Source organism: Amphiprion ocellaris, chromosome 16, assembly GCF_022539595.1.
Source record: "Amphiprion ocellaris isolate individual 3 ecotype Okinawa chromosome 16, ASM2253959v1, whole genome shotgun sequence".
NCBI lineage: Eukaryota > Metazoa > Chordata > Actinopteri > Pomacentridae > Amphiprion > Amphiprion ocellaris.
The window spans coordinates 32,542,153-32,568,374 of NC_072781.1; the positions used below are offsets into that span (position 1 = coordinate 32,542,153).

Genomic DNA, 26,222 nt, shown 5'->3' on the forward strand with positions numbered 1-26,222 from the left:
TTATCATCACACATGAAAAATAAAACAACCATGTAAAAACTGACCTATCAAAACACTTAAAACCAGGTCTTCGGTCTTTGCTGCTGGTTTGGCCGACTCTAAAATACAGAAAAGAGAAAATCAGCTTCAATAACAATTTAACAAACAGTATTTTCACAGTTAAAATAAAATATGCCATTTTATTCACATAACATTTTTTTTTTTTTTTTAACCATCATCAAGAAGGAAAGTGTTGAACAACATGTTTTAACAGAGATCTTCTCATCTGATGGAGGCATTTTCACACACATGAAAGTAATTTACCCAATCAATAACCCATATGGAATCAATATTTGATTAACTGACGATGCAAATTAAGTGTCGAGGACATTTATGCTGTGTTGATGCTGCTGTTTTTGTGAACACGTGCATGATTTGGGCTACAATTATGGTTCTGTTAGAGACGCTACTAGAGTGTACAAATGCTGGTAAATCCTACTTTATCTTGAACATAAACTCAGTCACAAAATTAACATAAACAAATAAACCAAGACACTTGGGGTCATTAACCTTCACAGGAAGAGGATGGAAGAGGAAGAGGCTCCACCTGGTGGAACAACCAGGAACTGCACCTGATCTACATTTACTGACATCATGGAGAGAAAACAGGTTTTCTACATCTGTTGGAGCCTCAGTACATCCTACCATCTAATACTACATTTACCCTCTAATACTACATTTACCATCTAATACTACATTTACCCTCTAACACTACATTTACCCTCTAATACTACATTTACCCTCCAACACTACATTTACCCTCTAACACTACATTTACCCTCTAATACTACATTTACCCTCCAACACTACATTTACCCTCTAACACTACATTTACCCTCTAACACTACATTTACCCTCTAACACTACATTTACCCTCCAACACTACATTTACCCTCTAATACTACATTTACCCTCTAACACTACATTTACCCTCTAACACTACATTTACCCTCCAACACTACATTTACCCTCTAATACTACATTTACCCTCTAACACTACATTTACCATCTAATACTATATTTACACTCTAACACTACACTTACCCTCTAATACTACATTTACCCTCTAACACTACATTTACCATCTAATACTATATTTACACTCTAACACTACACTTACCCTCTAATACTACATTTACCCTCTAACACTACATTTACCATCTAATACTATATTTACACTCTAACACTACACTTACCCTCTAATACTACATTTACCCTCTAACACTACATTTACCATCTAATACTATATTTACACTCTAACACTACACTTACCCTCTAATACTACATTTACCCTCTAATACTACATTTACCCTCCAACACTACATTTACCCTCCAACACTACATTTACCCTCTAACACTACATTTACCCTCCAACGCTACATTTACCCTCTAACACCATATTTACCCTCTTATACTACATTGTTTACCCACTAATACTACATTTACCCTCTAATACTACATTTACCCTCTAATACTACATCTACCTGTCGTAGCTGCTTGCTGATTGGCAGCAGAAGCTTTCGGCGTCGTGGCGATGGGGGTGTGGCCTGCAGGTCCAGATGTGGGACTCAGTCCGTTCTCCAGTGGAGCTGATTTCAGATCGTTCTTCCTCTCGACGCTGTTTTCAACCTCATCCTGGATATCAACACCAAGAAGACTTTCAGGAAAACGTTTAACTGTGAAGATAAAGTCTGAATGAAGCAGAAACTGACCTCCGTCTGAGTGTCCTCCTCGCCATCCTCCAGAGTCAGAGCTGCCAGCTGTTTGGACCTCTGCTCCAGGAGGTTCACGTATCTGATGGGGTTGGACAGAGCCTCGATCACATCTGGAGGGAATATGGAGAAAGTTTAATAACATGGTGATTATTCAGCCAGTTACACGTTTGAAGCTGTTGGAGTTTTATGTATGCTGTAAAAAATGACAGCATTAAAAACATTTTTAACTATATATTTTCTCTGTTTTGTTAAATAACAGAAAACAAGCATTAATTTACATGTTGTTGAGCAAAACTTTGATTTCCGACACTTTTTCTACAGCTGTTGTTCACAAACGGACACAGATTAACACTATTTAACAAAGAAGTTCTGAATTTTGGTTGTTTTTTTGCTAAACATTTGAGAAAATCTCAACCTGCAGCCAAAAGAAAGAAACTAAAGTCTGGATGGAAACAGTTTGAAGTTCAAACTGAACTGAGCAGAATAAAGACTCTTTGGACATAAATATCTGGTGATCTTATGTGATTTAAATTATCTCATAACTTTTAAAAACCATTAAAAAAGCAAAACTTTAGCAACAGTTCCAGATGTTTAAAGTGATGTTTAAAGTTATATTATAAAGCTTATTATACAGTATATGACTCCTTGTGCACTTCTACATAACAATGTGTCTGCAAATAGGAGACACACTGGTATTTTGTTTGGAATAAATCACGAAAAACTATAAATACTTGGAGAAAACTAGTATTTGGGTGGAATAAACCACTCAAATTATAAATACTTGAAGAAAAACTAGCATTTTGTTTGGAATAAACCAATAAAATTATAAATATTTGAAGAAAAATTTGTATTTTGTTTGGAACGAACCATTTAAACTATAAATACTTGAAGAAAAAATATTGAATGAACAAAGAAATATCAGCGATTTGTTGAATTAATGAAATTAATGATCCATTTTGGCTTTCAGACTGATCAGATTTTATGAAAACTGTCAAAGTTTGTACCTGCAAACGTATCGGGGACGTAATCTTTGACTTCGATGTAGACGAACACGGCCGGTAGAATCAGAGACTGATTCTTCTCATTCCTCAAACCGATGTAACGGTAACCTGTGGAGAGAAACAGAACAGAATAAAACTAATATAACCGTCGTATGGGTTATTTAAGGACATAAATATCTTACAATGTATAAGGTTTGGGGGCAGAGAGAGAAGCTAAAGCACGAGTTTAGTCACATTATGAGGAAAAATTCTGAGTTCTTTCAGGTAAAGTGGTCAAAGCAGCAGCTGGTCTCTGCAAACTAAGTGGATTACTTTTAAAAAGTGGGTCTGAAAATGTCAGTTTTTCTACTTTGTGCTGCCTTTTGACACAGAACATCATAATTATAGTTCAGGAAAGTGCTGACATTTTTTTTCCCTGTTAAGTTTTCTCACATTGTCCTGCAAAACCCATTTGTTTTGAACCCTCCGAACCCCGAGAGGGTTCTGGGAAACTGGAAGCATCACTAATATCTGAACTTTGAGGTTTATAAATGTGCAGAAATATCACAAGTTTAGGCTCAGATTTTGTTAAATTTCCAGACAGGAGACACATGAATAGTTCAAGGACTGTCTGACAGCTGAAAATCTTAAATTTCTCTCAGATTTTGCACATTGACACTTTGATAAATGCTTTTATTTCAGCAGTTTTGTACAATTACATGCAGAAAATCGGGAAGATACGCAGGTGAAAAACAAACTTGAGGAAGGATCTCTTTGCAAAAACACCACAGCAGCAACAAAAAAACCAAAACAAAACAGAACACCCACAGAAGACTGCCTTGATTTTTCTTTATAGAGCAGGAATAAGTGGTTCAAACAAACACGTGTGAACTAGCTACATACCTGGTCTGATGGCAGAAACGGGAATAATTCGATGACCGATAAACTTCCCGCTTTCCTCAAAAGCAGCGATTCTCAGAGAGGCCAGAGTTGGAAGAATCACCTGAGAAACAGTTAAAGTCACAATGTTACTAAGAAATATTGGACTGCGTTTCTGGTGCAGCAGCTAAAATATGGTTAAAATACGGTTAACATCGCTAAAATCTGATGAGTTAAATACTTGAAGAAAAACAAGTATTTTTGGTGGAATAAACCACTTAGACTATAGATAAGTGAAGAAAAATTTTATTTTTGGTGGAATAAACCATTTAAACTATAAATATTTGAAGAAAAACTACCATTTTGGGCGGAATAAACCACTGAAACTTTAAATACTTGAAGTGAAACAAGCATTTTTGGGCGGAATAAACCACTAAAACTATAAATACATGAAGTAAAACTCGTATTTTCAATGGAATAAACCCCTAAAACTATAAATACTTGAAGAAATATTAGTATTTTTGGGTGAAATGAACCGCTCAAACTATAAACACTTAAAGAAAAGCTAATATTTTGGGTGGAATAAACCATTAAAATTAGAACTACTTGAAGAAAAACTAGTATTTTGGACAGAATAACCACTTTAACTATAAATATTTGGATAAAAACTGGTATTATGGGTGGAATAAACCACTAAAACTATAAATACTTGGAGAAAAACTAGTATTTTGGTTGGCTGAAATACACCTTAAAAACTCGTGTGCTTGGACAGAAAGTAGGATTTTGGGTTTCCAGCTTGGTAGGTGTTGCAACAAACAAGGGTCCTCAATCTGCAGCAGACATATAACATTAGTAATCATCCAGGAACATTTGTCTATGTCTTACCTTTTTGAAGACAATCGGCTCTTCGTCCCACACTGGATTGATGGCGTTGTTGTTCTGAGAAGTTTTGGTCTTCAGAGCTTTTCTCCTGGTGTCTGCAGGAAGTCCGAACATCTCCACCTCCACATAAACTCCAACCCTCCGCTCCGTCACAAACTGGCCTGAAATCACCTGAGATAGACACAGAAAGAGAACAAAACTGCTAGAAATGCATGTTGTATTTGTAAATGTACACATGGACTACATTAGGGACATTCTCCATTGGTAATAAACTGCAGTATTTTCTCTTGAGGGCTGCAGAAATGTGAAAAGGTTCAGTTAAATAGTTAAAGCATGCCGTCATAAAGCTAATCCAATGTACACTGATCAGGACAACATTCTGACCACTGACAGGTGAAGTGAATAACACTGATTATTATTAGTAGGTTGGATATATGAGGCAGCAAGTGAACATTCTGTCCACAGAGTTGTGAAGCAGGAAAAATGGGTAAGTGTAAGGATTTGAGCCAGTTTGACAAGACAACTGGGTCAGAGCATCTCCAGAACTGCAGCTCTTGTGGGGTGTTCCTGGTATGCAGTGGTCAGGATCTATCAGAAGTGGTCCAAGGAGGGAACAGTGGTGAATCCCACAGACGAGCTACTGTTGCTCAAATTGCTGAAGACGTGATGGAAAGGTGTCAGAATACATCAGTTTGTTGTGTCAGGGTGTCCATGCTGGTATTAGAGGGTAAATGCAGTGTTAGAAGGGAAATGCAGTGTTAGAAGGTAAATGCAGTGTTAGAAGGTAAATGTAGAGTTAGAGGCTAGGACGTATTAATGCTCCAACAGATGTAGTAAACCTGTTTTCCCTCCATGACATCAGTAAATGTAAATCAGCTGTAGTACCTGGTTGTTCCACCAGGTGGAGCCTCTTAATGTTGAATACTGTCACTAAGACTACAGTTCATGTTGGCAAGCAGAGAGCATTGTGGGACTTTAGCTAGCAACGGGCACCATGACAAAGACTTCTGTGACACTTAATGACCACCAACAGCTATTTTTCTGACCAAATCATGTCTTCATTCACTGAAACAGAAACATTATTGCAGGTTTGTAAGAAGAATTCTGCAAACAGGGGCTCTAACAAGAAGAAACTACTGTATATTTACCTTCACAGACAGTGTGTTCGCTACGATGCCGTCCACAGTGTTTTCTGTGAAAGGGTCAAAGTGTTTGTCTGGACGTCTCATGAACTCAGGCTTCAGTCTGTAGCCGCTGCGACCGTTGTACTCGAACATGAAGAGATTCAGCTGCATGGACAAATCTGGAACAGAGACATGCTGTTATTTCTGGAAGATTTAAAGATGACGGACAAACAAACAAAAAAAAAAGCAACTGCAGCTTTAAAATGAGCTAGAGCAAGATACAGAAATACACAACCCCTAACGGTAGCTTAAATTCAACCTAAACTTAAAATCTGTTAAATACACTCTAAATATTTGGGTGTGGGTTTCTTTTGGTGGGTCTAGTTGTTGTCCTGCAAGTACATTTGAGCATTAGACATTGAATTTAATGGATTATGCTCAATTTTTATAGTGAAAATGCAGGTAGTTTCATAGTTTCTACACACAGATTAAAATTTTAATTATGTAAAGTTGCAGTATTCTTATTGGATGGCTATTTCCTTTATTTTACAGTATTTTTGGGTGTGCCAGCTGAAGGAATCTTGCAGTTTCTATAGAGATCTTTTACTTCACAGAGCCCCTGTTATCGGAAGGCAACAACCCCAAACATCATTCTATCAAGTAAGCAGTAGGCTGATATTTTACCGATAGTTTGGTAGTTGAGAGCCACCAGCTGACATCCAGCATTCCAGAAGAGTTGAGGCATGAAGTTAGACGAATCCACTCTGGTTCCTTTGGGATAGATTCGACTCAGCTGGGATTTATTATATCTGGTTAATGGAAGGTTAAGGATCAATGCAGAGTTAGTGAATTTTAGCTCCACTAACCTTCTGAAGAATAAGAATAAGACTGCTTTAACATCGGAAAAAACAGAAAGTACAGAATAAAAACAAGAAAAAGGACAAGCTGTAAATATAAATAACACCACATACATAATTGACGATGGTACTAGAGGAAGGCTAAGTTAAAAAGAAATGTATTTAAGTGTCATTTGAATGTTACCACAGAGCCTGATTCTCAAATATCTTTGGAAAAGGCTGCATTTCCAATTTTCATTTTGGTTTTGTGCAGCCAGAAAAGGCAGCAGGAGACGATCTGAAGGCTCCTGATGGGATATAAGACAGCTTATATGAAAAAATCTGTTCATGCATAGACATTGCAACGCTTGTTTCAGCCCTCAAAGCATAAAAGCTCGTCTGGTGCACATGAATGTCGTTTCCTTCTGAGACAAAACTGCTGTTATTGACGGGAAAATTCGATTTAAACCTTCAGATTTCTGAAGGTTTATGCAGCAGGTAAAAAAAAAAAAAGCATCAATAGAAGAGAGAGGGGAAGAACACAAAAGAAGTATAGAAGTGGTTGCCATGGCATGCTGTCACCACGGCAACCGTCGCCAAGGATACTCCACAAACTCCACCGGTGACTTTGTGAGATGCTCCAAAGCTTTGGTCTCCACGAAAGACGACATGTGGTAACAGCGGGCCGCCTCTACACAAACAACACACACACAGACACACAACGACACACACAGACACACACAGAAACACAACAACACACACAGAAACACAACCACACACACAGAAATACAACAACACACACAGACACGCAACACACAGAAACACAACAACACACACAGAAACACAACCACACACACAGAAATACAACAACACACACAGACACGCAACACACACAGAAACACAACACACACAGACACACGACACACACAGAAACACAACAACACACACAGAAACACAACCACACACACACAAATACAACAACACACACAGACACGCAACACACACAGAAACACAACAACACACACAGACACGCAACACACACAGAAACACAACAACACACAGACACACGACACACACAGAAACACAACACACACAGAAACACAACCACATACACAGAAATACAAACAAAACACAGAAACACAACAACACACACAGAAACACAAAGAACACACACAGAAACAACACACAGACACACGACACACACAGAAACACAACAACACACACAGAAACACAACCACACACAGAAATACAAACAAAACACAGAAACACAACAACACGCACAGAAATACAAACAACACACAGAAACACAGTTCTGAGTAAATATTGTGGCTGCAGTGACACCAATTTATAAAACTCTCCCTTACTGATTATTTCACATTCATTCTGTAGAACACAGTTAGTATTTACTGAAGATTGAAGATTTTAAACATGAAAACACAGAAAACTATTGTTACTGTGGATCAAATTCTCTGAAAACGTTCAGCATGTGTAGCACTGTCAGGACTATGCATCCACTGTGGTAGTCCTGGTCAGGTTCTCACCAAACATCTGGACTCCATCTGAGCTCATGCCTCCTGAGTTGATCTTCCTGGATCATATTCCAACTTTGTGACGTCTCAGTCAGATTTTTTAGATCCTCTGTTCAATTCTTCTCCAATGTTTAGTCATTTGGAACAAGTTCACACAAATTTTTGGAAAAATGTTTAGACATTTTGGGCAACTACTGAGTCATTTTAGACAAATTATGGGTCACCTGGGGAACATTTTGAATCATTCTGGACCATTTTTACTTGGTTTGAGTCATTTCAGACAAATTTTCAGTAATTTTCAACAAAATTTGAGTAATTTTGAACATCTCATTTTTCAGAATTTGCATTTCTCTTACAAGTGGAGCCCAGATGCAGACATAGACACAGTCCATAGGTCCAAAACTGTGAAAGTTCTGCTGGTCATAACTCATTTTAGAACCATGTTCATGCAGTTAGATTGACTGGAAATCACAGCTTGGTTGCTTTAAGTTTCTACTGTGGGACTGAATTTTCCATATATTCTTCTAAAAGTGTTTGTTTTCGATCATTCACAAGAGGAACTACTTTACCTTTTAACTTAAAAATAACACGTTTATGAAGAGGTGGTATATTTTTGAATCATTTGACATTTAAGTGATATTGCACAGAGGTATTCTCACGTCTGTTGTTTACTGTATTTTACTTCTAATCTTGTCACTTTAAGAAATAATGACAAGCTCAATGACAGACAGGACAGAGAAGCTGCTGCTCCATCAGTGCAGGTTTTCATTAAAGGTCATCTTCAAGGTGTGAAACGAGGATTTTATGAAGCACTAAACAAAAATTAAAGGTACTGTAACTGAGCAGAGTGAGAAAAGTGAGAAACGATGCCAGAAAGAATCAGAACTAAACAACAGATTTCCGGTTTCTTACTCTTGGAGGCTTCGAAGGAGTTGAACTTGGTCGGCTGGACGTAGTTTACCAGAGTTGACATTTCCTCTGTAGCCACCGCCTCCCGCTCAGCAGAGCCCTGAAATCAGCAACAGCACAAGTGTGAAGTTTCACACGTTGGATTCACAGTGTTTGCTTTAAACGGTCCTTTCCAATAAAATGTTCTGGAGGAAACAGCGGCTGCCATTTAAACACAGCAGAAATAAACACATTTAACTGCAAAAACAACAGCAGCAGCAACAAGAAGACAACAAAACTAACAAGACGTCCAGGTAGACTTTAGAACGCTGCCGTTTATCCCTTCTTTATAATAAATCCTGCCTTTTCATGTCTTGTCTTCTCTGCCTGATATCACATTTTGTCTCTTTATTTCTCCTCATTTGGCTTAAAGTGAATCTAAAAGAGAAACTCTGTCATCAAGAGCTCATCAAAGAGTGTTTACAGGGAGAAAAACTAGTATTTTGGGTGGACTAAACTACTGAGACTATAAATACTTCAAGAAAAACTAGTATTTGGGGTGAAATAAACCATTTAAAATATAAATATTTGGAGAAAAACTAGCATTTTGGGTGGAATAAACCACTTAAACCATAAATATTTGAAGAAAAACTAATATTTTGGGTGGAATAAACCACCAAAACTATAAATACTAACAGCAAAAACAACAGCAGCAGCAAAAAGAAGATGACCAAACTAACAAGACATCCAGGTAGACTTTAGAACGCTGCCATTTATCCCTTCTTTATAATAAATCCTGTCCTTTCATGTCTTATCTGCTCTGCCTTTATTATAGTATTTATCTTTATTTTTATCTTTATTTTTATCTGTACTATTTGTTAAATGTTTAATGTAGCAGCATTGCACCGAGTCAAATTCCTCGTTTGTGAACCTCATGAACAATGGCAATAAAACTCATTCTGATTCTGATTCTGATTCTGTTATCACATTTTGTCTCTTTATTCCCCCTCGTTTGGCTTAAAGTGAATCTAAAAGGGAAACTGTCATCAAGAGCTCATCAAAGAGTGTTTACAGGGAGAAATATTTCACATGTGATAAAAAAGCATTTTGTGTCTCCAGAGGGAAGTGAATAAAATCTGATAAAGGCCTCAGGTGGTTTTTATTCCAGTCGGTTTGAGCTGAAGGAAGTTGGAGAGAAGTGAGACCTTCAGCCCACGTCTTCAGCTCTCTCTCAGCTCCAGGCGACGTCAGCTGCTGCTGCTGCTGCATGATATTAAATCTAAAAGCTGTGGAAGATGTAGGAGGAAGATTTGAGGCTGGATTGAGATGAACTGAGCAGCTTTTAGTCTGAACAGGAGCCGCAGAACCGCAGATTGATTAAAAGGTTAACAGACTCATTTTTTAATAGTTTTAATCATGACAGGGGAGTCTAATAAAATGTTATTTAAAAAAACATCTGGAAAACATATCTGTGAAAATCTGGCAGCAAAGGTGCCAGAAAATAATTGTAAAAATTTTGGAATATTCTAAAATTAAAAAAATAAATAAAAATAAATAAATAAAAACTGGGGAAATAGCAGCAAAAATCTGTAAAATAATGGTATATTTTGCTGATATTAATACAACAAAAATTATGTAATTTTATGGTCACACAGTGAAATAACAACCTATTATTTGCAAAAAAAAAGTACAGATTTTTAAAACTATGTGTTATGTAAAGTTTTGAATAAACACAAAATAATCATATATTTTGATAATTCAAAGACATTAAAAAACACAAAAGAATCATTTTATAGTCAAAGTCAAATATTGTTTTTAGTTTTCATGTTTCTGATTTTTCTTTTATAGTCAACACATAAACGAATATTTTTCTTTTGTGATTCTACTTATTATCTGTAATTTAACAGAACAGGGAAAAACCTGTACAATAATCATGAATTGGTTAAAAAAAAAATGACATTAAACCCTGTTAAAAAATTTAATTTTTACACTGCGTTCAATCTGTAATACCTGGTCATTGCTCAATCTTCATTTTAAAGGAATTCTTGTCAGCTTCGGTTTGTATATAAATTAGAACAAAATAGTTATAAAACAGTTTTGGACTAATTTTGAGTCAAAGTTTCAAATAATTTTCAAGGAATTAGAGTTATTTTCCACAGTTTTGGAATCGTTTTGGACAAATTAAGTCACTGGACTGATCATTTGTACAGTTTTTGAGTCCTTTAGGATATTTATTAAGTTGTTTTTACAAAGAAAACTTTTGTACAGTACTGTAAAATACACTGAAGTTGTGATCTATGCAGTTCATGATCTTTAATCTGAATAAATTCAGCCTCTCTGCCTGATAAACATCAGAATTAATGATGCAACATGTAGTCTGGTTGTAGAATAAAGCCTCACATTGGAATAATAAAATGTAAATATTGTTGATCCAACATCTAACGTTTGATTTTGAATATTTCAGCTTCGGTTTTTATAATTTTCTAAAAATAGTGAGAAAGAAATTAAATACAAGCAAGAAGTAAACATCGTTGGTGTGTCTAAAAGTCAGACCCACTGTGAACAAAAACACACAAAACAGCAAAAACTGTTCAGAATAAACAACAACAAGTGCAGCAAAAATAAAAACACAGACGACAGCGAAACATTTACAACGAACAAACAACAAACAAACAACAACTGGACGCTAAGAAGGATGACGGCAGCAACGTGACGTCATGTCAGCGCGGTGTGATGTCACCACTGACCTTTTTACCATCATCATCTTCATCATCGTCGTCTTCCTCACTCTCTGCCTCCATCTCTGTTAAAATTAAACAAACCTTCAGCGTCTCTAAGCTTCTTCCACCAAATAAAACCGTAAAAACAGAGAGAATCACGAGAGTTTCAACTTTCTGACGGTCCTTGAACTACTCACAGATCAAACTAATCTAAGCTCTAAATAGTGACATTTCATTTAAATCGATGTCTCGTTTAAAAATTCGCCAGAAATGAACCGTTTGCTCTAAAGAGATGCTGTAAAAAAATAAAAATTTTGCGCTTCTTATCACAATCAGGAAAATATGAATGATTGAGCAGCAACTAACACCAACATCAGAAAAATTCAGGGAGTTTTCAGCTGAACTGCAGGTCGTGTTTCCACAGAGCAGAGAGGAAAAAAATGTAAACAATTAAATAATTATATAATGTAGAGCCAGCCAATGTTTTTATTTCCAGTGTTGGGAACACAAGTGGACATGTTGATTAAAAAAAGGAAAAAGAAGTAAAATAAAAAATCTGAGAAACTAAACAACATCCTGCAGCACTGTTTTCTCTCTAATGTTATTCTTTATAACCTCAATGTTTAATTCTGTCCCACAATTTGGGCACAATTAGCAATTAATTATAATTAATTATCAATTAATTATCCATCATACCATATCTGTACATGTAAAAGATGTACATGTAAAGTCTTTATATCTTTATTTTTGTGTTTCTTGTCTTGATTTTACTGTACTTCACTTGTTCTAGCTGCTAAAATGTGGGAATTTCTCCAGTGAAGCTTGTCTTAAATTCAGCTTTTTTATCTGATTTCTGTCATTGTAACTGTGTCATAGTGACAAAAGACATTTCTGAGTGCTCTCTCCTTCTTCATTGTTGGTCTTTTTTTCTGCTCATTATGTGCCCTTTTCATGGTTCTGGGTAGTTTTTGCATTCGTTTGTGTTCATTCAGCATCTATTTTTTGTTGGTTTCTGCACGGCTTTATAATATTAAGATATATGGTGTCTCTTTCTGTGTATATTTGTTCATTTTGTCTTTTTGTCGGGTCTTTCTTGGTTTGGTAGTTTTTGCATGCTTTTCTGTTCATTTAGCATCTATTTTGTGTTGGTTTTCATCTCTTTCAGGTGATTTTGTGTCTCTTTGCTGTGTTGTTGTGTCATCTAGTCGTTCTTTTGCATCTCTTTGTGGTAGTTTTGCAAAAAAACTTCCACCTTCTGTCCTTTTCTTATATAACATCCATAACTGCAACTGCATCATTCTGCACAAAAGACATTTCTTTCTCCTTCTTCATGTTGTTCTGTTTCCATAAAGCTGCAGGATTTTATGTCTTTTATTGTTTTTTTGCATCTTTTATTTATTATCTGGTGTCTCTTTCAGTATACTTTTGCTCATTTAGTGTCTTTTTCATGGTTCTGGGTAGTTTTTGCATGTGCTAATGTTGATTTTACATCTATTTTATGTTGGTACTGTGTTGTTGCATCGTCTAGTTGTTCTATAGCATCTTTTTTGTGGTAGTTTTGCAAAGAAATTGAATTTTCTTTCCCTTTCTTTTATACAACACCTATAATTCTAACTGCATCATTCTGCACAGAAGACATTTCTGACTTTTCTCTCCTTATTCATGTTTGACTGGACTTTATAATGAGCCACAGTGAGGAAAAATGAAGCAGGAGCAAATTAAAAAAAAAAAAAAAAACATTCAGAAACCTGTGTTTGGGGTTCAGAAGGTTAAAATCCGTCCACAACTAAACCAGCAGAGGTTGTTGGGACTCAGCATGTGAAACTGCTGAGAATTTGTGCAGAGAAGCAGAGAATGTGAAGCGAACATCCACCTGCAGACGAGTAAACAAGCCTCTGCTTTAACTTCTCTGATTATTCAGCCACTCCAAGGGTCACGGCTGCTGCACGAGGACGTACTTCAGCTCAGAGAAGATGATTCCTGCAACACGTCAATAAAACTCCCTCGTCCTGCTCCTGTGTCTTTATTTATTCACTGCTGAAAGATCCTCAGCAGCTGAATATTCTGAGGTGTCTTCTGATAAAAACACGTTAAAAAACCTCCAGAAAATCCGTGCAACGATCATAAAATCCAACATTTAACTGCGTCTTTCAGAGTGTCTGAGATAAAAGCAGAGTAGTGCAGGTTCATCGGGGATGGACTGAACCTTTCCAACATGATTTACTGGTGACTCATCCTGAATATGAAAACAGATTTAAAAACATTTCTCTTAAATTAATCTGACATTTTCCAGAATCCTCACCATCATTTGGCCATTTTCTGTTTTGTTTTTCCTCTACACAAAGACTGTCACAGCTGAACACGTTTCAGTCCTTTTGTCTTCATGTCTTACCTCCCGTGTTGTTGCTAGGAGACAGTGGCTCCTGGCTCTGATTGGCCGGCTGGTCCGTCAGCCTCTTGCTGTCTGTGTTATTGGCCGGTTTGTGAGATTTCTTGTTCTTGATGAGGATTTTGCCCATCAGCTCCTGAGGACTGGGCAGAGGGATGCCTGACTCCAGCTGCAATCAACCACCAATCAGATCAATCAATCAGGACAAACGCTTCCATCTATCAACCACCAATCAGATCAATCAATCAGGACAAACGCTTCCATCTATCAACCACCAATCAGATCAATCAATCAGGACAAACGCTTCCATCTATCAACCACCAATCAGATTAATCAATCAGGACAAACGCTTCCATCTATCAACCACCAATCAGATCAATCAATCAGGACAAATGCTCCCATCAATCAATCAATCAGATTAATCAATCAGGACAAATGCTGCCATTGATCAACCAATCAGATGAATCGATCAGGACAAAAGCTTCCATCAATCAGCCACCAATCAGATTAATCAATCAGGACAAACGCTTCCATCGATCAACCACCAATCAGATCAATCAATCAGGACAAACGCTTCCATCGATCAACCACCAATCAGATCAATCAATCAGGACAAACGCTTCCATCTATCAACCACCAATCAGATCAATCAATCAGGACAAACGCTTCCATCGATCAACCACCAATCAGATCAATCAATCAGGACAAACGCTTCCATCGATCAACCACCAATCAGATCAATCAATCAGGACAAACGCTTCCATCTATCAACCACCAATCAGATCAATCGATCAGGACAAACGCTTCCATCGATCAGCGGTCGGTGCTTCTTACAGGATATTTGTCCAGCGGGTCGATCAGAAGAGCGTCTCCGAAGATCGATCGGCAATATTCAGCCATTTTGGCCTGTTGCTTCAAACTGAGGAGCAAAAAATCAGATTTTAATCATCAGTCGACACGTTTCAGGAGACCGAATGTAAAATTAAAGTCATTCCAGAACTGCAGGACATTTCACCCATTAAATAATCCAAAATACTAAAACATGCAGTTGTTGTGTAAATGTTCTTGTCCTGAGACCAAATCTAAAAAAAAACTAGGAGGAAAGAATGACTGAAAATATTTTTAAAATACAAAATGTTCTGGAGTTCCCCCTAAAATGACATTTTTCTCTTGTCCCACCCCCTGATGACCAAATTGAATCTCAAATAAAACAGTTAAAATGAAATTTCAATCTCCTTTTTTGGTTTTATTTTTTTCATTGCCGTCTCTTGGAATTGTGGGAACATTTTTTAATCAATTTAATTTAAATAATTATTATTATACATGGAACGTGTCCCACAACAACCCTGTTGATGTTTCTGTCATTTTGTGTCTTGTTTTTGTATTTTTGTGCTTTGTTTTTGTCATTTTCTGTTTCGTTTCTGTTGTTTTGTGTCTCGTTTTTGTCATTTTGTGTCTTGTTTTTGTGATTTTATGTCTTGTTTTGTTATTTTGTGTCTTGTTTTTGTCATTTTGCGTCTTGTTTTTGTCATTTTCTGTCTCTTTTTGTTGTTTTGTGTCTTGTTTTTTTCGTTTCCATCATCAAACAGTTTTCCTAAAGAATGTGTAGATCAAAGCTATGTCCTCTCTTCTATTTTTCATATCTTCATCACATTGTCAGCCTTGATTGAATGTCTCACTCTACCTCATATTATCAGGATCAGACTAATTCTTTGGACTGTTTTCCATCAGTCAGTTTGTCCTCTTGGTCAGCAGTAACAGCAGCTAAATATCTAGCTTCTACTGCTGAGAAAAAGATCACATTAGCATGGATTAGCAACCCTGTTACTGTGATTAGAGTAGGGTTAGCAAACAACACAGAAAACATGGAATAAAAATGCTACCATTGATGTGGAAGCTGAGCCAATCAAGCCTTTGATAGTTTATTACCCATTATTGATCAATATGGAGCAGAAAACTGGTTTATTTTTCAAACATTTTGAAGCCCAAATGTTCTCTAATTCTGGAATGATCCACAAATAAAGAGATTCTCACGAGTCGACATGGTTTTCAAAAGACAGAATGACGGGAAAAGGTGACGTCTTGAAGGCGCATTCAGCGATGGCTTCGATCACTTCCTACAAAATAAAAGACAAGAAGACATCAGGACTGAAAATAATAAAGCAGAAACAATCAAAAACACAAGAAGTTCAAAAGTGTTAGTCTGTTTTTAACCTGTTAAAACTCAGAGAATAAAATTCAACCTGAGAAAGTGAAGCCAAAGTCACACCTGTTGTCAGTCACTAACTTGAAAATCAGAAGGAATCATTGGATTTTATGCTTTCTGAGGATCCATAAACATTTATTTTGTACGGTTCTATCGGGAAAATGGTTCAAATCTAAGCTTAAAATCGTGATATTCCATCAAAATCTCTTTATTCTACATGTTGTATTTAACGCTCCTGTTTTGTTGCGGGTCAAATTGATTCATTTTCAAGTAAAAAAATGTAAAAGGAAAATTGTTAAAAGTATTTTTTTGGTAAGAAAATTAACAAGTGTAATCAACACCTAAAATATGAAAATGGTTAATCTCACATATTTGCACCCTGAACAGAAGAGAGTGTTAACTCCATAAAAAGAAAAAAATTCAAAGTGCAAAATAAAATGTTTAAAACATCAATGTCATGTAAATCTGTTGTATTTTATATGTATGTGAATCCAATGTGCATTAAAAAAAGTTTCAACGTGCATTTTTTATGAAAAGCGAGTGACAAACAGCCACTTCTGGTTGTTTCACGGTCCAGTCGACGCACCTTAAAGGAGATTTCCGACGTCATGGTGAATCCGTGGGTGATGACGGGTTCCTCCTCGGCGGTTCGTCCTTTCCAAACGTCTAATTCTACACAGCGACATCCGGCCAGGAGAACCTGACGGTACATTTCCACCGAGGAGCTTCCAGCCAGCTGACCGGCTGAAACACAACCACAAGAAATCAGGATTTAAAACACAGTTCAACACAAAGAACCTCCTGGTAGCTAGAAAAGAGCATTTTGTCTTTAATGGTTAAACCTCTGAACCCCAAACAGTTTCTGGGTGTTTTCTATTTGCTCTTGTCTCTTTTTCCTTGTTTGTGGTTTTTGGTGCCAGCTAAGATATTAAAGGTTTCACTGTTACACTGCAGACCTGCAAATTTTTGTTTTTTTTTTACAGAATCTGGTTAATACAAACAGTTTATTTTGGGGGAATTTTTAAACGAGACATGCAAAATAAATAGATTTTGATAAAAGTGCTTAAGTTTTCTGCAGGAAATAGTTCAAGGACCATCAAAAAGTTTTTAAAAACATGGATTATTTCTGCTTTTACAGTTTCTAGTTGAGAAATTGTGATTTTTTAAAAAAAAAGACAGCATGTTTGTGAGTTCAGATGTTTGTTAAAAACACACAATTATAAAATGTGTAACGAGCTCAACATCCAGTCCAACGTTTCCTTTCACAGGTGGCCGATCGGGGAGATTCACACACTGAAGTCCCAGCAGGACACAATCCAGACCTCAGTATTTAGGCCACGTCTCGTTTTAGATTCAGGTTCAACAGGCCTCTGCTCTTGATTAAACCCAGAAGCGTTGAGTCCATTCGTGTCCCATTTCCTCTGGGTCCAGTCGGGATGTTTGTTTCCACTCTGAGGCCACCTGAAGCTAAATTAAACCAGTTGACGTACGAATAAAGACCTTTTATTACCACTGGTGTTTATTGGGGATGTTTGTCGAGCACAATGTTCCTTCAACTCTCTGATTTATTGGCAGAATCAAACTGTCAACTTGTTCAAAGATTTGTTGGAGCCACGAAAAAACAGCAAAGCTCCAGACTGAATATTTATTTCCTCACACTTAACAAAGAAATCAACCTCCACACACATTTAAAATCACTGAATTAATGGATTTTTCTACTAGAAGTCAAACAAAGTGCCTCCTGCTTTCAAACACAATCCAGCTATATTTATTTATTAACTACTTTGATATGTTGAATTGGAAAATTAATAGTTTTTTCAACAATTGGCTCACTGTTGTTGCAAGGATAATGGAAAGTGTGAAGAAAAAATGACTCTTTCCTCTTTCTAAGGTCATAATGGCCTTTAGACCAGCAGACACTGCAGGAGGTTAGATATCATCTATTCTGACGTGACTAAACAGACTAGTTGTCTCCATGTTGGTCTGTAATCTAAATCTGACCTTCTCCCAACTACAAAATGAACCCAGAGATCAGAGAGAATCCTCAGAACTGATGCTGCATGAACTGCTGCTCTGTTGGTGTCACTTCTCCTGATATCAGTAAACTTTACCTCCTCATATTCTCCACCTCACTGAACTTCCACAACAGAAAGTGGTGTGATATGTATATATTTTTAGCATTATAGGCTATGATTTTGTTGTAATTTTACACTTTATGCTGCCACACTTAGTAAATCACAGTTAACAGATTTATAGAAGCAAGAATTACTGCTGCAGAAGCTTTGAGACAAAAAATAAACACCCAAACTCACAATAAAAAACAGCTCAACTGACTTGTTTTTGCATAAAAAATATTGAAAACCATATTTATTTTGACATTAAGGAGGTAACTGGGTTCGTTTTTACCTGTCAGGTAGGTATTATGTGACGACTTGATGAAATAGTGCGACAGCGGGAAGCTCATGTCTTCAGACTGATCCAGTTTTTCTGGTGGAATCACTCCGTTCTCATCACTGGATAGATAACTGGAAAACGCCTGCAGAGAAATGGAACCTGAAAATACAAAAAACACCAAAACAGAAGAGTGAGAAAAACACATTAGAATAAAAATCAGACTGCAAAATGAACAAATTTGTCTTAAAGAACCCTTTAATCTGCACATTTAGCCGTTTATAGTTTTACTTTTAGGGTCTACTAGAACATGTTTACATGCTTAAAAAACACATTATTTTGCTCATAATGTACATTTCTGCAGTTTCTCTGTTTGAAACGCTTCGTTTTAGCTCCTGTCTCTTTAAGTCCCGCCCACTCTGCTCTGATTGGTCAGCTGATCCAACCAAAGCCAGGCAGGGTTGGTTAGTTACCTCAGATCTCTAAATTTAGGGAAGTAGCTGCAACAGAAGTGGCTCCAGTAAGGAAATAATGTTGGATTTTGAAGCTTTGCATTCGTTGTTTGAGCCTAAATTAGCAGCTAGCAGGAATTATGCTAATGAGTGACATGATGATGTAGATCAAGGAAGAAATGTCTGGATTTCAAATGAGACGTTTCAGGCATTTAAAGTGCAGAGTTTTCTGCAAAATGCAGCAAAAAAATAAAAATAAAGCAACAGTTTGCATGAGTCTTTTTGAGTTTTGACATCTTTTAATGAGATCATTTTCAGCCAATGAAGGGGAATTCGCTTTTCCGCCACAATCAAAGATGGTTTTAGTTAGCGATTACTGAATAACTGGTTTCACAATTGCAAAAATCCCCCAAAAATTGCCTTTTCTAGCATTAAGTTAAGTTTTTAAGTAAATAAATCAAGTTGCTTTTATTAGATTTTCTTGAGCAGCTTTAGCATGATTTTGTTCATGCATTTAAAAAAAAAGTTAAATCAACAACAAAATTGTGAAACAATTATCTTTTTACTTAAATTCAATCTGTATTTGTACATTTAATCACAGGCCATACTGCTTGAAGAAGTATTGTCTTAAGATGTCCTTTTTATTGTATTTTTTTAAACTGAATATGTCTGAGAATGGACTCATGAAGAAGTAAAACGAAGACAATTTCATTGTCAGTAAAACATGAATTCACTTTAAATCAATTAACACTTAAATTTGACTTTAAATTACACACAATATTAAGTTGATGCAACATTATTATGTCAACACAACTCATTAAAATCAAGTTTGCAGTTTAAAATGTCCATCTAAACCAGTAAATTAGATCGTCTTTTTTCTGCAAACATGCATTTAATAAAGTCGTGACAATGTTATATTGTACATACTTATTTTTTTAAAGTGCAGTTTAGAAATATGGCATAAAAACAGCGTAAATGGTGTTTTTTCCCACCTTGCTTGAGCTGGGCCTGGTCGTGTTGGTATCTCTCCATCAGACTGTGGGTTTGTGCAGGACGAAGAGGAGGATAAAGGATCTCGTTGAGTCTCGGGTCTCTCTGCTTGTTGTTGATGAACTCGGTCATCTGATCGACCGACATCGTTCCGCCGTTCGCTCCTCTAAAGAACAGAACAAGAGGAAGGTTAGAGGCGGCTGAAGGAATCCACAACAATCTGTATGAAAATATATAATCAATAATCTGCAATCTGACCTTAAATACACTGTAAAAAATGTCCAGAAATTTGAAAAACTGTCAAACAATGACAGTAAAAATGTGTAATGTGTGAAAAAAATTTCCCTTCTCCTTCTTCCCCTTCTCCTGCACAGTTATTTATAAAATATATATATATATATATATATATATATATATATATATATATATATATATATATAAAAATATATATATATATTTTTTAGGTCTTTTTTACAGTGTATGCAGAGTTAAGACGTCACTAATAAAACAAAGCTAAAGATTCTTTGTACACAAATGGAACAGAAGATGAATCATTATTTGACTTAATTCTCATATCAAAGAATTTGGAGTGATTTGTTACATTAACATTAACAAATCTTTTAGTTTTCTGTTCACTTACTGCAGTTTGAAGATGTTTCCAAGCTCATTACGAGGACAGAGACTGTCCAGGAAGTTCCTGTAGACTTCCAGAGTAAAATCCTCCAGTTTGATGCTGTCACCCTGTCAAACACAAACCAGGCAGACTTTAATGTAAAGATATTTATTAATTTGTATGGATGGGAATTTGTGCCACTATAAACTAAATGTGAATAATTTATGTTTGAATTTGTACTACTGAAATTTAATAATTTAAATACATACTGAACTTAAAAATCGTAATTATTGTAGTAATTGTTGGAATTTGAAGTTGAATTGTGAAAACTGAAGGCAGTGAGTGAGGATCAAATAAATTTTAGAGCAACTGAATTCAATTTTAAAATATTACACTCTACAAAATGCAAATTCTATCATTTAAAGATTTTCTTAAATTCAGTCTCTGGTGGCACAAATTTCTCTGTACAATTATTCAGTATTTAGCATCTGTGCTTATTTTATCTTCCTCCAACTTCTTGTAAAAATAAATAAATACAAAAATCTTTAAAAAGCGCAATAACTGTCTTGTGTAGTTCAAGAATCTTTCTCACAGGAATATTTAATGTGTGATTCATGTGAGCAAAGACTGTTGTATTGGCTGCAGAACTCCAAAACCTTCCGGCAGGTTATCTTTAAAAATAAATAGAAAAAAAATACATTTTAATAAATCAACAAAATGACACAATTTATCAGCCAGAAACTACAAAAAGTAGAGAGAACAGATTTTCGACTGTGTGAAAGTCGTTGATTTTGTGTGAAATGCGATACATTCAACATGGTGTAACATCTTTATAGAGTTAATGTGCAGAGTAGACAGACTGTAAGTCGTAAAAAATCAACAACAAACAATAAAAACTGAAGAAAACAGACAAAAAAAAACAGTGTTGTGAAGGAAAAATGACTCTTTCCCTTTCGAAGGTATTCCTTGCAGCTGTTAGCTGACGTCATCCCAAATTATCTTCAGACGGGCAGAAGCTGTAGGAGGAAGATGTCCGAGGAGTCTCTGCTCTGATCGAGGTTAGATATCATCTATTCTGACTTGACTAAGCAGACGAGTTATCTCCATGTTGGTCTGTAATCTAAATCTGACCTTCTCCTAACTACAGTATAAACCCAAAGATCAGAGAGAATCCTCAGAACTGATGTTTGCATTTACTGCTGCTGTCGGCGACACTTCTCCTGACATCAGTAGACATTACTCTCAACCTAAGTCACCCGAATCTCCAGTTAGTCTCTCAATAATCCAGAAAAAAGTCTTTCAAAGCATCCATCTACATCATATTTTAACCACGGTTGTGCATCTACTGTTTGCTGCCTCTCATAATAACAAACTTATTAGAAGTATTTACCCGTCCGTAGGGCAGTTTGCAGCTCTCCAGGGCATTTTCTACCCTCTTCCTGTCTGATGAAAACAGCCGAACGATGCTGCAAAACACAGAAACATCACCAGTTTATTACAGGTGCAATAAGAAAAAATGTGAACATAAACACATCATTAACTATTACAGCTACTTGATTCTTGGCTTCTCTACAGTGAATCGTGGTCAATTTAATTTAAAAATTAAAAACATAAAGCATAAAATTACAACTGTGTGAGTATCCACACCCTCAAAGTCAGTATTTAGTCGATGCACAGCTGAAAACCATTTTATCCCATTCTATTGTGGAAACCTGCTCAGCCTCTGTCAGTTTGCTGTGGGATTGTGAGCAAATAGTCCTCTTCAAGTGATTCTGCAAACACTTACTGGCCGGTACTCGACGTTGTTGCTGTGATTTAGCTGAACCGCTCCTTCCACCGTCTGGAAACTGGGCCAGGCTTCGCTAACTTTACTCACCTGTACACACTCGTCAGTTATTCTTTGTCAGCTAAACTCAGAGCTAATATCTTTGTTTTTCAGTTTGAGTTGGGACTTTAGTCGTTTTCTTTCACGGTTCATTTTAGTTGTAAGACCTGTTTGGATTTAATTTGTTTAATTGATTTAGCAACATCCACAGGTCCAGTTTTTTCTTGTAGTTTCGTCCCCCGTGTCTGAAACTACATTTACTCTCTAGTACTACATTTACTCTCTAACACTACATTTACCCTCTAATACTACATTTACCCTCTAATGCTACATTTACCCTCTAATGCTACATTTACCCTCTAATACTACATTTACCATCTAATACTACATTTACCCTCTAACACTACATTTACCCTCTAACACTACATTTACCCTCTAATACTACATTTACCCTCTGGCACTACATTTACCCTCTAATGCTACATTTACCCGCTAATACTACATTTACCCTCTAACACTACATTTACCCTGTAATACTACATTTACCCTCTAATAATACTACATTTACCCTCTAATAATACTACATTTACTCTCTCATACTACAGTTACCCTCTAATAATACTACATTTACCCTCTGATACTACATTTACTCTCTGATACTACATTTACCCTCTGATACTACATTTACCCTCTGATACTACATTTACCCTCCAACACTACATTTACCCTCTAACACTACATTTACCCTCTAACACTACATTTACCCTCCAACACTACATTTACCCTCTAACACTACATTTACCCTCTAATACTACATTTACCCTCTAATAATACTACATTTACCCTCTGATACTACATTTACCCTCTAATACTACATTTACCCTCTAATAATACTACATTTACCCTCTAATAATACTACATTTACTCTCTCATACTACAGTTACCCTCTAAAAATACTACATTTACTCTCTCATACTACAGTTACCCTCTAATAATACTACATTTACCCTCTGATACTACATTTACCCTCTGATACTACATTTACCCTCCAACACTACATTTACCCTCTAACACTACATTTACCCTCCAACACTACATTTACCCTCCAACACTACATTTACCCTCTAATACTACATTTACCCTCTAATAATACTACATTTACCCTCTAATAATACTACATTTACTCTCTCATACTACAGTTACCCTCTAATAATACTACATTTACCCTCTGATACTACATTTACCCTCTGATACTACATTTACCCTCTAACACTACATTTACCCTCTAACTACATTTACCCTCTAACTACATTTACCCTCTAACTACATTTACCCTCTAATATTACATTTCAGAGTGTGTTCTACTGGACCTTTACAAGGTTCTTGAACATTTACAAAACACTAAGGAACAGCCTGGAGGCAGAATTACAGTTTTTTCTTAATGCACTGCAGAACATTTGAACACAACAACCCTAAACTTACATCTTTACTTTCCAGAACCTCCTGTCCAGAAGTTTCCCTCTTCCCAACATCTATTGTTTACTTCCGTTGCGTCTCTTTTCAGATCTTTAGAAGCCTAAAATTGTGAATGTCCTCACTGTGATATTCAGCATCCTTCAGACGGTCTCTGCTTTCCTAAAACGTCGTCTCTACTCCCTCGGCTTCCTAGATATCGACTGACCTTAATTCTGCTGCGGGTTTGCTTCTAAAAGACAGCTTTCCTTCATGACAGTATTATCCGTCTCATGCTCCAGCAGTAGTTGATTACCAGGTCAGTGCTGAATTAAGCACCTTCGTGAATCCTGTCCCTGTTTTTGCTTCCCCAAGTGCACGTGGAATTAAGTTTATTTTTGGAAGCAAAGGATGGGAAAGAGCAAAGTTTAAGTTTGTGCGAGTCTCTGCAGGTTTCTCAACCAGCGACTGCAACATGTGCCTCCAAGTTAACATCTGGACAGACTGAAGGTTTAGAACATAAAGCTATTTAGAAATCACTCACTTCTTGACAGGAATTCTTCCTTCTGCATTCGGCTGAAGAGTTAATCTGACGTACCTGAAACAGACACAAGGAATGAGCTTTATCTATTTCCTCTAATAAACAATCATCTTGAAGAAAGACTACAAGTTTGTGACTATAAAACACAAACCCTGGTAGATAAAACTGCAGTATTTGATGATATTTTATCTTTAATGTGATAAAAACTCACAGTTTTCTGTTCTATAAAATGTTTCCATCGTTTACATCAACAGTAAGTTAATGATGCTAAATAAAAACAGCTTTTTCCTTTAAGGCAGAAGTTTAAACTGACACGTGTGTTCATTAGTGCATGTGTGCGTGTGTCGGTGTGTGCGTGTGTGTGCGCGCGCGCGCGCGTGTGTGTGTGTGTGTGTGTGTGTGTGTGTGTGTGTGTGTGTGTGTGTGTGTGTGTGTGTGTTCTCACGCTTTCAGCAGACTCTGGTCTCTGTTCAGATTGTGGCTCAGCAGGTTGGAAGACAGAGAAAACAGCTCCTCACACCAGATCTACAAAAACCACACAGTCTGTCAACAACAACTTTATCAACAACATCAATATCAACATGAACAACAACTTCACTTTCATCATCACTTTCATGATCGACGTCACAAGCCTCATCATCAGCATCATTCATGTAAACGTCAACATTATCTACAAGAACATTATTATCTTCCTCCTCATCTTCATCATCACTTGCATTGTCCTCATTCTCCTCAACATCATTATCTTCATCATCACCAACCTCATCTTCATCAACAAAAACAACGCAATCATCTACGACATCATCTTCATTAACTTCATCCTCGTCTTCTTCATCAACAGCACCATCCTCATCACCCTCATCTTCACAAACCTCATCTTCATCAACACAATACTCATAATCATCCACATCTTCATCATCATGAACACCATCCTCATCTTCATCAACACCATCCTCATCTGCATCAGCACCATCCTGATCTTCACCATCATCTTCATTGACACCATCCTCATCTTCATCAACACCTTCCTCATCTTCACCAACACCATCCTCATCAACATCCTCATCTTCACCATCATCATCTTCAACAACATCCTCATCTTCATCAACACCATCCTCATCTTCACCAACACCATCCTCATCTTCATCAACACCATCTTCATCATCATAAACACTATCCTCATCTTCATCAACATCATCCTCATCTTCACCATCCTCATCCTCATCATCCTCAGTGAGTTCCTCACCTTGGCTTCATCCTCCTGTGAGGCGATGAAGATCAGCTGGTTGACGTTTACCAGGTCCGAGGCCGTAACCACGGTAACCATGCGGTTCTCCAGTCGACCAACCAGGTTCCCCACATCGAGCAGCTCCCGCAGCTTGGCCTCCTATTGGACGACACACAGGAATAACAGCATCTGAATTATTCATTACATACGGAGCCAATCAGCGGAAGAAAGTCCAACTAATCTTAAAGTAATTTCCACGTCTGAAAACACGTGAAATCCTCAAAATCCAGCCAAAAGATTTCACAGAATTCAGGCTTTGGTCTCAAATAACAAACAAGTCAGCATTTATTTTTTCCATTTTTGTAAAAGTTCTCTCTCCTTCTTCATGGTTGTCCTGTTTCCGGAGTTTCAGGACTTTATTAATGTTAAAAATGAGACAGAAACAGCAAACAGTGAATCAATCGTCCTGATTTAAAACCATTTAAGGACTCCAGTCAGGTGAATTCTGCTGCCACTGAACAAAACATGTCACTCTTTGTAATG

The 26,222-nt window shown here is 36.7% G+C and overlaps 1 protein-coding gene across 2 annotated transcripts in view; it reads right to left on the bottom strand.

Annotated features, from left to right (window-relative positions):
- The window catches only part of LOC111586358 (1-phosphatidylinositol 4,5-bisphosphate phosphodiesterase beta-1-like), a 56,210-nt gene that overhangs the window by 17,507 nt on the left and 12,481 nt on the right, over positions 1–26,222 (bottom strand). For both annotated transcript variants that reach the window (XM_055018739.1, XM_055018738.1), the window contains exons 4-25: positions 25,698–25,838; positions 24,897–24,976; positions 24,455–24,508; positions 22,024–22,099; positions 20,661–20,761; positions 20,023–20,186; positions 18,594–18,740; positions 16,774–16,931; positions 16,016–16,098; positions 14,816–14,900; positions 13,985–14,150; positions 11,620–11,675; positions 8,897–8,993; positions 7,062–7,146; positions 6,304–6,428; positions 5,644–5,798; positions 4,499–4,666; positions 3,638–3,737; positions 2,759–2,863; positions 1,752–1,864; positions 1,524–1,674; positions 45–98 (exon numbers count right to left, since the gene is read on the bottom strand). In XM_055018739.1, the coding sequence (XP_054874714.1) occupies positions 45–98; positions 1,524–1,674; positions 1,752–1,864; positions 2,759–2,863; positions 3,638–3,737; positions 4,499–4,666; positions 5,644–5,798; positions 6,304–6,428; positions 7,062–7,146; positions 8,897–8,993; positions 11,620–11,675; positions 13,985–14,150; positions 14,816–14,900; positions 16,016–16,098; positions 16,774–16,931; positions 18,594–18,740; positions 20,023–20,186; positions 20,661–20,761; positions 22,024–22,099; positions 24,455–24,508; positions 24,897–24,976; positions 25,698–25,838 (2,464 nt within the window). The remainder of the gene's footprint in view (positions 1–44; positions 99–1,523; positions 1,675–1,751; positions 1,865–2,758; positions 2,864–3,637; positions 3,738–4,498; positions 4,667–5,643; positions 5,799–6,303; positions 6,429–7,061; positions 7,147–8,896; positions 8,994–11,619; positions 11,676–13,984; positions 14,151–14,815; positions 14,901–16,015; positions 16,099–16,773; positions 16,932–18,593; positions 18,741–20,022; positions 20,187–20,660; positions 20,762–22,023; positions 22,100–24,454; positions 24,509–24,896; positions 24,977–25,697; positions 25,839–26,222) is intronic.